The sequence below is a fragment of the Ranitomeya imitator genome, chromosome 3 (genome assembly GCF_032444005.1).
Source record: "Ranitomeya imitator isolate aRanImi1 chromosome 3, aRanImi1.pri, whole genome shotgun sequence".
NCBI classification, from domain to species: domain Eukaryota; kingdom Metazoa; phylum Chordata; class Amphibia; order Anura; family Dendrobatidae; genus Ranitomeya; species Ranitomeya imitator.
The window spans coordinates 308,306,844-308,320,737 of record NC_091284.1 but is presented as its reverse complement, the minus strand read 5'-3'; the positions used below and the strand labels follow the sequence as shown (position 1 = coordinate 308,320,737).

Sequence of the window (13,894 nt, the reverse complement as noted above, 5' to 3'; positions counted from 1 at the left end):
TACACCACCGCGCAAAGCTCCGGCGCAATACCATCGTTGACGGACAACCCACGAGGGTAAGACAGATGGTGAATCAAATGGAATTTCCCAACCTCTTTCTTTGGGACTACACCCAAAGGGGCCAGACATGCGACCCAAAGTCACCTCCTTCTTTAACTTTTCCGAAACCACCTCACTGTGTATTACCGCGGACCTCAAATTTTTAAGAACCCGAGGAACCACAAACGGAGGGGAAAGAATAACAAAACCATCCCGAAAACAACAACTCCGCCGTCTCCTTAACAGGGTATCTACTCAGATAAGGGGCCATCCTTTCCAGATTCACTGGAGTCTCCCCCATGGGTATTACCGGCCCCCGGCTTTGACTTACATTTCTTGAAGCATTTAGATGCCCCATGACTGGAACCACTGCAGTGGGAACAAAGGTGTTTGAATTTACAGTTGACCCCGAATTTACACTGGCCATCATTGAACTGCCAACATAAACCTGATTTGTGCCCCCCCTGATTGACCAGACTGCCCCGCTGAACTGGACTGGCTATTCTGTCCGGAACCTCCGGCTCCCCCTGGAAAGGATTGACCAAACTTATACTGCGCCATAACACGCAACCAAAGCCCAATGTCCTTTTGGTCCCATCTCAGAGTCGGACAAATAGCTTTTCTTTGCCGAAATTGCTCATCATATCTCAGCCATGCCTGTCCACCATACACTCAATGAGCCTCTCCGATAGAATCCATATAGCAAAAAAGGCCAGAACAATTTTCTGGCGCTCTTTCCCCAATGACACTCGCTAAAATTGCGAAGGCCTGAAGCCAGTTTATGAAAGTCTGCAGTATTAACCGCCACCTACGCTTCTCCTCTTCCTCCTTTTTGCTGTCCTCCTTTTTACCCTTGTCCAAATAAAATTTTTCCAAAGGGAGTAGCGAGAAAATTTCCACGTATTCATTCTTTAAAATCTTTTCCCTAACTTCTTTCTTAAGGTGTGCCCCCAGAGGGCCCTCAAAACATACATAAACCTCCCCATGAGCCCTATTATCCAGATGAATCCGACACTCTTTCTCCTTCTCGGTTTGTACGGAAACCGAGACAGGTTCCACGTGCGACACCGCCGCTTCCCTAAAACCGACCGCCCCTCCATGCGAACCTACCCATGCCGCCAAATGCCTTTGCTCCACCATCCCCCTTTCCAATCTCACTAACAAATCCCTCACATTGGCTAGCAATGCACCCACTTCAACACCACCCGTAACACCAGCCGTACCGACAGAAACCAATTCTCTTTGTCGACCCCCACCAGCAGGAGAAGAGAAAAGCTGTGAAGACAATAACGACGAAGACGCATACTCACCGGGCTGCGAGGGCGCTGTGATCCCTCCAGCCGAAATGCCGGGCTCCTGATGCCACTGTCCTGTGAGATCCAAACTCGCTCTGTCCAAGGAAGACTGTAGTTGGTGTCCATGGCTTGAACTCGGGCGTAACCCTGGCGACGCCACCTCAGCCGCCGATGTAGACGGACCAGGTTGCTGACTCTGGAACAGCGGCCGCACCTGCGAACCCACCACTGCAGCGAACGTGCCCCCATCCGCCTGTGTCAATTCCTCAGCTGCAGCCATATCCACCAACGCAAGTGAGCACCCTGCCGCAGCATGAAGGGCCGGCCCCGCTCTTCGTTGTCCGGGAGCACCCGCTCCAGCACCCGCCACACATCCTCGTCTGCCCGCTGATGATGCTGAGGCATCTGCTGAGTGTCAGAGGGAGGAGGATGGGGAAAATGATGAGGCATGCAGTAGTATGCCTAAGAGGAAAATTGGGCCAGCAAAAAAAAAATGGAGTGAGCACGAAGGGGTTAGTGGTTCAGAGACTTGCTGTTCAGTCCGAATGGCAGAGGAGGACAATGGTGATACTGGGTAAAATGAAAGCTCAGTGGATCTGTTGTTTTTTTTCTTCTCTCCTTTCTGTGAGTCTTGACCTTTGTCAAGGGCTTTTTGTGTAATGTGTGTAATTTTGTGGTAATTTTTGCATTGTGTTTTTTGTTTTTGCAGTATGGGTTTTTCTATAGTTTCTTAAAAATGTGAGAGTTTTTAAGAAAGCGAGGAGGAGAGCAGCAATTTTGGATTTTTTAGCTATGCAGAGTGCATCTATTTTTTTGTTTGCAAGAATGTGGGATTGTGGATGGTGTGAAAGGGGATGAGTGGTCTTATGGTGCGTCTGTATGGTCTGGTAGTGCAAATAATAGAAATGATGGTGTGGGTATTTTAGTTAAGGGGCAGGAGGTTGTTTTGAATAATTATTTGGTGGTGGAGGTGGGGAGGTGTATCTTAGCAAATTTTGAATATAAAAATGTTAAGTTTTGTGTTATCAATATTTATGCGCCAGTAGAAAAAAATGAGCGTAAGTTATTATTTGAAAAAGTGAAGCTTTTTGTTCCAGGAAGAGTGCCTGTGGTGATTGTGGGTGATATGAATTGTGATGTGGGGGGAGTGAATGTGGATGTGTCTGGAAAAGTTTTGCTGGAGTTAGTTACTGACTTTGATTTGAGTGATATGCAGCGTGTGTGTAAGGTTAACCCTTTGTTAGATACCTTTTTTTTCTGATAGTGGAAGAGCACAGTCCAGGTTGGATTATTGTTTTATTTCTAAAAATATTATTCCTGTTGGATATAAGCAGGATAGGGTCGTTTTTTCGGACCATGTTTGTGTGTTGTGCGAGTTAGATATTAATGTTAGTGGTGTGTTTGGAAAGGGTTTGTGGAAATTAAATGTGAAATTGTTGGAAAATGAAGCTGTGAGGAAGGAGTATGTGAGAAAGTATAAACAGTGGTGTAAAAGTAAGGAAAGTTTTGGGAATGTTTGTGAGTGGTGGTATTGGGTTAAGAGGCAGACAAAAAAGTTTTTTAAAAGTGTGGGGTATGAATTTGCGGCAATTAAGAGGGAAAAGTTTGTTAAGTTGAATGCCCGTTTATGTTTATTGTATAAATTGAGGGAAGGAGGAATGGAGGTGGAGGAGGGGATAAAAAAGGTTAAAAAATAAATTAAAGAGTTTTTGGAAGAGAAAGGGAAGAGTATTATTTTTAGGGCAAAAATTGATAGAATGGAGCAAGATGAAAGGTGTTCGAGGTTTTTCTTTAAAAAGGTTTTTGGGAAAAAGCAGAGTATGGGTGTTTTGAATGCAGTGGACGGAAGAGAGGTAAGTGGGGAGGATATGTGTGAACATGTGGCTAAGTTTTATGAGGAGCTGTATGCAGTGAAGTGGAGGGATGAGGCTTTGGAGGAGGATGTACTAAGTGTATTAGAAAATAAATTGAGTGAGAATCTAGAGAGAGAGAGTGATGGGTGAGGTGACAGGTGATGAGGTATGGAAGGTAATGAATAGCATGGCGTTAAATAAGACTCCAGGAGAGGATGGTCTTCCTATAGAGTTTTATAGGGTGATGTGGCATGTGATTGGTAAGGATTTTGTGGATATGTGTAAGTATATGTGGTCTAGTATGGAGGTGGCTGAGAGTATGCGTGCAGGTATGGTTGTGTTAATACCTAAAAAAGGAGATTTGAAGAGTTTAAAAAATTGGAGACCGATAACGTTGTTGAATTGCGATTATAAGATCTATGCGAAAGTAATGGCGAATAGGATGCGTGACGTGATAGAGAGTGTGATTGGGGATGAACAGTGTTGTGCAGTGCCTGGGAGATGTATACATGAGTGTGTGTGTATGTTGAGAGATTGTTTGTGGGACTGTATGAGTCGGAAGAAGAGTGTATTTGTTTTGAGTTTGGACTTTGAAAAGGCGTATGATCGGTTATCACATAGTTTTTTGTTCCGGGTATTGTTGAGAATGGGGTTTCTGCCTGATTTTGTTTGGAGGGTGAGGAGCTTATATAAAGACATTTATAGTTGTGTTTTGATGAATGGTTATGTGGTAGAAGAGTGAATGTTTTTTCAGGTGTGCGACAAGGTTGTCCTTTGTCTCCTGTGGTTTTTATTTGTGCGATTGAACCGTTGCTTTGTATGTTGAGGAAAGATAAAGTGATTAGAGGTGTACAAGTGCCAGGAGGTGGAGGGAGGAAATGGAAGGTTAGTGCTTATATGGATGACGTGTGTGTGTTGTGTGATACAGAGTATTCTGTGAGGCGGGTGAAGTTATTAGCATCTATTTTTTGTGGTGCGTCAGCATTTAAGGTGAATTGGGAGAAGAGTGAGTGTAAGGTTTTTGGGGGAGGGGTTTTAAGTAAGGATGTAGGAGTGAATGAGGTGACTGGGTCTATTAAGGTTTTGGGTGTGAAATTTTCAGAGAGTTTGGATGGGAAAGAAAGTTGGGATGATGCGAAAGGAAAGGTTGAGCGGAACTTAAGTTTTTGGAAGATGAGAAGTCTTTTGTTTTTTGGAAAAATCTTAGTTATTAAAAGTGTGATTTTGCCTATTTTCTTATATATTGCAGTGGTCTTTCCGCCGGCGTATATGTGTATGAGAGGGTTAAATAGGATTCTGTTTGTGTTTTGTGGAATTCTAGAATGGAGAGGGCTAGGAGGGAGGTTTTGGTGAAACGTTTAGAAAAAGGTGGGTTGGGTTTTCCAAACCTTGAGGTGTTTTTTGGTGTAAATATTGTGATTTTTGTGTTGAGGGTGATTAGGATGGATGGGAAGTTTTCTTGTCTGTGTAGGTTTTTGTTTGGGGCGTATTTATTTCGTTTGAGGTGGCGAGAGAGGGATCTGAGGTATCCGGTTGCTTTTGACGTGCCTAGATGGTATGTGTGGGTTTATAAATTTTTGGTGAAGTATGAGTTGTGTGATGTGGATGTTAGGTTGTTGAGTAATAAGAAGGCTGTGTATAGGATGATTGAATGTAGAGAGACAGAGTGTGGAATAAACATGGTTAGAGGGAATGATATAGAAAAAGTATGGAAGAAAGTGCGGTTGGACGGTATGACGAATAGGCAGAGTGAGATTGTGTGGCGGTCTTTGCATGGAGTGTTACCAGTTAGAGAATTTCACAAGAATCGTGGGTTGGGGAGAAGTGATATGTGTCCGAGAGGTGGGTGTGGTGGAAGGGAAAGTGTAATACATGTGTTTTGGAATTGTCATTATGCTAGGGAGGTGATTGGAAGAATGGGACCGTTGTGTAAAGAATTGTGTAGTGTGAGCTTGTTATCATTCGAGTTGTTCATGTTTGGCTTGGGAATGTGTGATGGAGTGAAGGAGAGAGTGTTGTGGTTAATAGTTGCATGTATAAAGGAAGTATTATGGGATGTGAGGAATGTGTATGTTTTTAAGAGAAAGGAAATTGTAGTAAAGAATAGTCTAAAAGTGATTTTTGGGAAGATGTATGTGTGTTTTCTATGGGATAAAAGAAGAAGGGGGGAGGTGGATGCCGAAGGGATTTGGAAGGTGAAGAAGTGGAGATACCTTGTAAATATGTCTTGACTTATTTTTTCTGATGTTGTAGTAAACTGAAATTTTCCAATGATGATGGGAACAGCTTTTGTGTTTTGGATTTGACGCAGCTGTTTGGGATTTTTCTTTGGTCTTGGATTTCTGGACCGTGGATTTTCCCATCTGAGGGAAAAAAGAAAAAAAAAAAAAAGGAAACAGCTGTCTGTGGATGGATACCATGCTTGGCATAGGTGGCTTTCCTTCATAGGATGCTGCCCTTCCCGTGGTTGTTCATTCCCGGGGAAAGGCCTGGCTATTCACTGCTTGCGTCGAGAAACACGTGATGGTGTCTCCGCAGCTTCTTTACATGCATCTGCATATTTCCCATAAGGGATGGGAGCAGTGTTCTGGAATCACTGCGTTGAGAAACACGTGATGGTGTCTCCGCGGTGTTGGATGTTTTGGTCTCCCCGAGGCCAATCATCTGTGCCTTTATAGCCTTTTTACTAGGCACTGCTCCTAATAGCCAGATTCCTACTCCACACTGATGAGGGGCAAAAACCCCAAAACAGCTGTCTGTGGATGGATACCATGCTTGGCATAGGTGGCTTTCCTTCATAGGATGCTGCCTTTCCCGTGGTTGTTCCTTCCCGGGGAAAGGCCTGGCTATTCACTGCTTGCGTCGAGAAACACGTGATGGTGTCTCCGCGGCTTCTTTACATGCACCTGCATATTTCCCATAAGGGATGGGGGCAGTGTTCTTGAATCACTGCGTTGAGAAACACGTGATGGTGTCTCCGCGGTGTTGGATGTTTTGGTCTCCCTGAGGCCAATCATCTGTGCCTTTATAGTCTTTTTACTAGGCACTGCTCCTAATAGCCAGATTCCTACTCCACACTGATGAGGGGCAAAAACCCCGAAACAGCTGTCTGTGGATGGATACCATGCTTGGCATAGGTGGCTTTCCTTCATAGGATGCTGCCCTTCCCATGGTTGTTCCTTACCGGGGAAAGGCCTGGCTATTCACTGCTTGCGTCGAGAAACACGTGATGGTGTCTCCGCAGCTTTTTACATGCATCTGTCGGTGTATGATGTGATGTCAGCTTTCTATCTCTGCCTGTCGGTGTATGATGTGACATCAGCTTTCTATCTGTGCCTGTGTATGATGTGACGGCAGCTTTCTATCTGTGCCTGTCGGTGTTTGATATGACGGCAGCTTTCTATCTGTACCTGTCGGTGTATGATGTGATGGCAGCTTTCTATCTGTCCCTGTCGGTGTATGATGTGACGTCAGCTTTCTATCTGTGCCTGTCGGTGTATCATGTGACAGCAGCTTTCTATCTTTGCCTGTCGGTGTATGATGTGACGTCAGCTTTCTATCTGTGCCTGTCGGTGTATGATGTGACGTCAGCTTTCTATCTGTGCCTGCCGGTGTATGATGTGACGTCAGCTTTCTATCTGTCCCTGTCGGTGTATGATGTGACGTCAGCTTTCTATCTGTCCCTGTCGGTGTATGATATGACGGCAGCTTTCTATCTGTCCCTGTCTGTGTATCATGTGACGGCAGCTTTCTATCTGTGCCTGTCGGTGTATGATGTGACGGCAGCTTTCTATCTGTGCCTGTCGGTGTATGATGTGACATCAGCTTTCTATCTGTGCCTGTCGGTGTATGATATGACGGCAGCTTTCTATCTGTCCCTGTCGGTGTATCATGTGACGGCAGCTTTCTATCTGTGCCTGTCGGTGTATGATGTGACGTCAGCTTTCTATCTCTGCCTGTCGGTGTATGATGTGACGTCAGCTTTCTATCTGTGCCTGTCAGTGTATGATGTGACGTCAGCTTTCTATCTCTGCCTGTCGGTGTATGATGTGACGGCAGCTTTCTATCTGTGCCTGTCGGTGTATGATATGACGGCAGCTTTCTATCTGTCGCTGTCGGTGTATCATGTGACGGCAGCTTTCTATCTGTGCCTGTCGGTGTATGATGTGACGGCAGCTTTCTATCTGTCCCTGTCGGTGTATGATGTGACGTCAGCTTTCTATCTGTCCCTGTCGGTGTATGATGTGACGTCAGCTTTCTATCTGTGCCTGTCGGTGTATGATATGATGGCAGCTTTCTATCTGTCCCTGTCGGTGTATCATGTGACGGCAGCTTTCTATCTGTGCCTGTCGGTGTATGATGTGACGTCAGCTTTCTATCTGTCCCTGTCGGTGTATGATATGACGGCAGCTTTCTATCTGTCCCTGTCTGTGTATCATGTGACGGCAGCTTTCTATCTGTGCCTGTCGGTGTATGATGTGACGGCAGCTTTCTATCTGTGCCTGTCGGTGTATGATGTGATGGCAGCTTTCTATCTGTCCCTGTCGGTGTATCATGTGACGGCAGCTTTCTATCTGTCCCTGTCGGTGTATGATGTGACGGCAGCTTTCTATCTGTGCCTGTCGGTGTATTATGTGATGGCAGCTTTCTATCTGTCCCTGTCGGTGTATGATATGACGGCAGCTTTCTATCTGTCCCTGTCGGTGTATCATGTGACGGCAGCTTTCTATCTGTGCCTGTCGGTGTATGATGTGACGGCAGCTTTCTATCTGTCCCTGTCGGTGTATCATGTGACGGCAGCTTTCTATCTGTCCCTGTCTGTGTATGATGTGATGGCAGCTTTCTATCTGTGCCTGTCGGTGTATGACGTGACGGCAGCTTTCTTTCTCTGCCTGTCGGTGTATGATGTGACATCTGTTATGAAAGGCAATTCAGAATCACAATGGACATGGAGGTCAGAGCACATACAGTGAACTGACAATAACCCAAAATAATAGAACGAGGTCTGAGACGTGGGAACTCTGCAGACCGCAATCCCTAAGCCTATCAAACCACACTAAAGGTAGCCGTGGAGCGCTCCTGACCAGAACCTAGGCGCCTCGTCACAGCCTGAGAAACTAGCTAATCCTGAAGATAGAAAAATAAGCCTACCTTGCCTCAGAGAAATTCCCCAAAGGAAAAGGCAGCCCCCCACATATAATGACTGTGAGTAAGATGAAAACACAAACATAGAGATGAAACAGATTTAGCAAAGTGAGGCCCGACTAGCTGAACAGAACGAGGATAGGGAAGATAACTTTGCGGTCAGCACAAAAACCTATAAAAAACCACGCAGAGGGGACAAAAAGACCCTCCGCACTGACTAACGGTACGGAGGTGGTCCCTCTGCGTCTCAGAGCTTCCAGCAGGCGAGAAAAACCAATAAAGCAAGCTGGACAGAAAAGTAGCAACAAAATAACATAAGCAAAACTTAGCTTTGCAGAGCAGCAGGCCACAGGAATGATCCAGGGAAAAAACAAGTCCCACACTGAAACATTGACAGGAAGCATAGATCAAAGCATCAGGTGGAGTTAAGTAGAGAAGAAGCTAACGAGCTCACCAGATCACCTGAGGGAGGAAACTCAGAAGCTGCAGTACCACTTTCCTCCACAAACGGAAGATCCCAGAGAGAATCAGCCGAAGTACCACTTGTGACCACAGGAGTGAACTCTGCCACAGAATTCACAACAGACATCAGCTTTCTATCTGTGCCTGTCGGTGTATGATGTGACGGCAGCTTTCTATCTGTGCCTGTCGGTGTATGATGTGACGGCAGCTTTCTATCTGTCCCTGTCGGTGTATGATGTGACGGCAGCTTTCTATCTGTGCCTGTCGGTGTATGATATGACGGCAGCTTTCTATCTGTCCCTGTCGGTGTATGATGTGACGGCAGCTTTCTATCTGTGCCTGTCGGTGTATGATGTGATGGCAGCTTTCTATCTGTGCCTGTCGGTGTATGATATGACGGCAGCTTTCTATCTGTGCCTGTCGGTGTATGATATGACAGCAGCTTTCTATCTGTCCCTGTCGGTGTATGATATGACAGCAGCTTTCTATCTGTCCCTGTCGGTGTATGATGTGATGGCAGCTTTCTATCTGTGCCTGTCGGTGTATGATGTGATGGCAGCTTTCTATCTGTCCCTGTCGGTGTATGATATGACGGCAGCTTTCTATCTGTCCCTGTCGGTGTATGATATGACGGCAGCTTTCTATCTGTCCCTGTCAGTGTATGATGTGACGGCAGCTTTCTATCTGTCTCTGTCGGTGTATGATGTGACGGCAGCTTTCTATCTCTTCCTGTCGGTGTATGATGTGACATCAGCTTTCTATCTGTGCCTGTCGGTGTATGATGTGACATCAGCTTTCTATCTGTGCCTGTCGGTGTATGATGTGACGGCAGCTTTCTATCTGTGCCTGTCGGTGTATGATGTGACGGCAGCTTTCTATCTGTCCCTGTCGGTGTATGATGTGACGGCAGCTTTCTATCTCTTCCTGTCGGTGTATGATGTGACGGCAGCTTTCTATCTCTTCCTGTCGGTGTATGATGTGACATCAGCTTTCTATCTGTGCCTGTCGGTGTATGATGTGACGGCAGCTTTCTATCTGTGCCTGTCGGTGTATGATGTGACGGCAGCTTTCTATCTGTCCCTGTCGGTGTATGATGTGACGGCAGCTTTCTATCTGTCCCTGTCGGTGTATGATGTGATGGCAGCTTTCTATCTCTTCCTGTCGGTGTATGATGTGACGGCAGCTTTCTATCTGTCCCTGTCGGTGTATGATGTGACGGCAGCTTTCTATCTGTGCCTGTCGGTGTATGATGTGACGGCAGCTTTCTATCTCTGCCTGTCGGTGTATGATGTGACGGCAGCTTTCTATCTGTCCCTGTCGGTGTATGATATGACGGCAGCTTTCTATCTGTGCCTGTCGGTGTATGATGTGACATCAGCTTTCTATCTGTGCCTGTGTATGATGTGACGGCAGCTTTCTATCTGTGCCTGTCGGTGTATGATGTGACGGCAGCTTTCTATCTGTGCCTGTCGGTGTATGATGTGACGGCAGCTTTCTATCTGTGCCTGTCGGTGTATGATGTGACGGCAGCTTTCTATCTCTTCCTGTCGGTGTATGATGTGACGGCAGCTTTCTATCTCTTCCTGTCGGTGTATGATGTGACATCAGCTTTCTATCTGTGCCTGTCGGTGTATGATGTGACATCAGCTTTCTATCTGTCCCTGTCGGTGTATGATGTGACGGCAGCTTTCTATCTGTCCCTGTCGGTGTATGATGTGACGGCAGCTTTCTATCTGTGCCTGTCGGTGTATGATGTGACGGCAGCTTTCTATCTGTCCCTGTCGGTGTATGATGTGACGGCAGCTTTCTATCTGTCCCTGTCGGTGTATGATGTGACGGCAGCTTTCTATCTGTCCCTGTCGGTGTATGATGTGATGGCAGCTTTCTATCTGTGCCTGTCGGTGTATGATGTGACGGCAGCTTTCTATCTCTTCCTGTCGGTGTATGATGTGACGGCAGCTTTCTATCTGTCCCTGTCGGTGTATGATGTGACGGCAGCTTTCTATCTGTGCCTGTCGGTGTATGATGTGACGGCAGCTTTCTATCTCTGCCTGTCGGTGTATGATGTGACGGCAGCTTTCTATCTGTCCCTGTCGGTGTATGATATGACGGCAGCTTTCTATCTGTGCCTGTCGGTGTATGATGTGACATCAGCTTTCTATCTGTGCCTGTGTATGATGTGACGGCAGCTTTCTATCTGTGCCTGTCGGTGTATGATGTGACGGCAGCTTTCTATCTGTGCCTGTCGGTGTATGATGTGACGGCAGCTTTCTATCTGTGCCTGTCGGTGTATGATGTGACGTCAGCTTTCTATCTGTGCCTGTCGGTGTATGATGTGACATCAGCTTTCTATCTGTGCCTGTGTATGATGTGACGGCAGCTTTCTTATCTGTGCCTGTCGGTGTATGATGTGATGGCAGCTTTCTATCTGTGCCTGTCAGTGTATGATGTGATGGCAGCTTTCTATCTGTGCCTGTCGGTGTATGATGTGACGGCAGCTTCCTATCTGTGCCTGTCGGTGTATGATGTGACGGCAGCTTTCTATCTGTGCCTGTCGGTGTATGATGTGACGGCAGCTTCCTATCTGTGCCTGTCGGTGTATGATGTGACGGCAGCTTTCTATCTGTGCCTGTCGGTGTATGATGTGACAGCAGCTTCCTATCTGTCCCTGTCGGTGTATGATGTGACGGCAGCTTCCTATCTGTGCCTGTCGGTGTATGATGTGACGGCAGCTTTCTATCTGTGCCTGTCGGTGTATGATGTGACAGCAGCTTCCTATCTGTCCCTGTCGGTGTATGATGTGACGGCAGCTTTCTATCTGTGCCTGTCGGTGTATGATGTGACGTCAGCTTTCTAGCGCTCCCTAACGGAAATAATACTTAATTTAAGGGAAAATGAAGCCAAGGAGACTTAGCACAATACTGACAATCTCTATTTGCAGAATCTCTTCCTGAATATGAAAAATGATGGTAAATGTTTCCTACGTGATGCGATTGTAAGGGAAGGAAGCCCCAAGTAGCGGTATACAGGGGAGTAGTGACGTCACATGCACACAGAAATCATATGCTGCACGGCTATGAGCGGACACCCGCTGTACTGACACCAGCCGCCATCCGTCACCCGCTCAGACCAGCAGGCGTAGACACGCCCACACAGCGCTAGGCAACAAGACATGCCCACAACTGCAGCAATGCAATTGGCTAGCCGTGAGCACACCCCTGTGTGCTGATTCGCCAGGCATTTCATTGGAGAGTGTGATGTAAATGGCGGCCTCACGTTACCGGCGCTTTCTGAAATTATGCGAAGAATGGCCGGTAGACGAGAGCAGGCGAGGCAGGGATCTGGGCGCGGTCCTGAGGCAGCGGGTAGCCCAGGCGTTCAAGGAGGCCGAGAACACAGAGGTGCGTATCATGGGGGTCAATGGTGACACATGTCCGGGCCTGACAGCTAGGGGGCGCACAGTATGAGAAATGTCACATGATCGGTAGGAAGCGGAGGTACCGTATTCATGCTGTTAGAAGCGCATTCAGCAGCCAGCTCTGCACTGACCGCGAGGCCCCGGCACATAGGCTGGCAATAGCGGAGTCTGTGACCGTGAGAGCTCCGCTCCTGGAGACAGTGCCGGGATTCGGTCTCTGCGCTCACCTTCTACATGGTGCAATCCAAGCGTTTCATGTGCCCGATCACCGTGCCCCCACCCGGCTCTGGAGATTACCAGGGGCAACACATGGGGACACTAAACTATGAGAGACCGTGAGGGTCTGTTCCCATGGGGATTTGTGACGCTGGATATTGCTGCAGACCCCCGGTGTCAGAGCGGGGGGCTCTGATCACGCAGGTGTTTCCGCATGTGAACCGAGCCGTGCGGATTTACCGCGTCCAATACATTCTGGTGTGGAAATTCACCTGCTGCGGGAGTCTACACAGGGTCAACTGGAGGCGCAGTGGGCACGAGATTTCATATATCCCCCCACTGTGCTGGTCCTGATGCTGGGCACATAGCCTAAGATTGCAGATTTCCTGCGGATCCTCAGCGCTTTTTTTCCGTTCAGAACTGACCTGGCGCAGTGTTGCAATCTGCAAAATGTCAATTTCTCTGGAGTATGATGAGTTTTCTGTGCCATTTTCCCCATAGACTTGTATTATCCACTTTGTTGTTTTTCTGTAATCGGCATTTGAATTAGATTTCTGTGCACAGGGGCCAACTGTACATGGGGAGTTCTCTATGTAGTTCCCCGTCCCCTCCGCCGCGGCCCGTCCTGTGATTCCCCGTCCCCCTCAGTCCAGCCTTTGATTTCCCCGTCTCCTCCGCCTCCCTCCGGCCTGTGATTTCCCCGTCTCCTCCGCCTCCCTCCGGCCTGTGATTTCCCCGTCTCCTCCGCCTCCCTCCGGCCTGTGATTTCCCCGTCTCCTCCGCCTCCCTCCGGCCTGTGATTTCCCCGTCTCCTCCGCCTCCCTCCGGCCTGTGATTTCCCCGTCTCCTCCGCCTCCCTCCGGCCTGTGATTTCCCCGTCTCCTCCGCCTCCCTCCGGCCTGTGATTTCCCCGTCTCCTCCGCCTCCCTCCGGCCTGTGATTTCCCCGTCTCCTCCGCCTCCCTCCGGCCTGTGATTTCCCCGTCTCCTCCGCCTCCCTCCGGCCTGTGATTTCCCCGTCTCCTCCGCCTCCCTCCGGCCTGTGATTTCCCCGTCTCCTCCGCCTCCCTCCGGCCTGTGATTTCCCCGTCTCCTCCGCCTCCCTCCGGCCTGTGATTTCCCCGTCTCCTCCGCCTCCCTCCGGCCTGTGATTTCCCCGTCTCCTCCGCCTCCCTCCGGCCTGTGATTTCCCCGTCTCCTCCGCCTCCCTCCGGCCTGTGATTTCCCCGTCTCCTCCGCCTCCCTCCGGCCTGTGATTTCCCCGTCTCCTCCGCCTCCCTCCGGCCTGTGATTTCCCCGTCTCCTCCGCCTCCCTCCGGCCTGTGATTTCCCCGTCTCCTCCGCCTCCCTCCGGCCTGTGATTTCCCCGTCTCCTCCGCCTCCCTCCGGCCTGTGATTTCCCCGTCTCCTCCGCCTCCCTCCGGCCTGTGATTTCCCCGTCTCCTCCGCCTCCCTCCGGCCTGTGAT

General features: G+C 48.4%; 1 protein-coding gene across 1 annotated transcript in view; it reads left to right on the top strand.

Annotated features, from left to right (window-relative positions):
* Positions 1-12,008: 12,008 nt before the first annotated feature.
* UQCC2 (ubiquinol-cytochrome c reductase complex assembly factor 2) overlaps positions 12,009-13,894 on the top strand; it is a 35,172-nt gene continuing 33,286 nt past the window's right edge. The window contains exon 1 of the mRNA XM_069756595.1: positions 12,009-12,195. Coding sequence (XP_069612696.1) covers positions 12,058-12,195 — 138 coding nt within the window. The 5' untranslated portion in view covers positions 12,009-12,057. The remainder of the gene's footprint in view (positions 12,196-13,894) is intronic.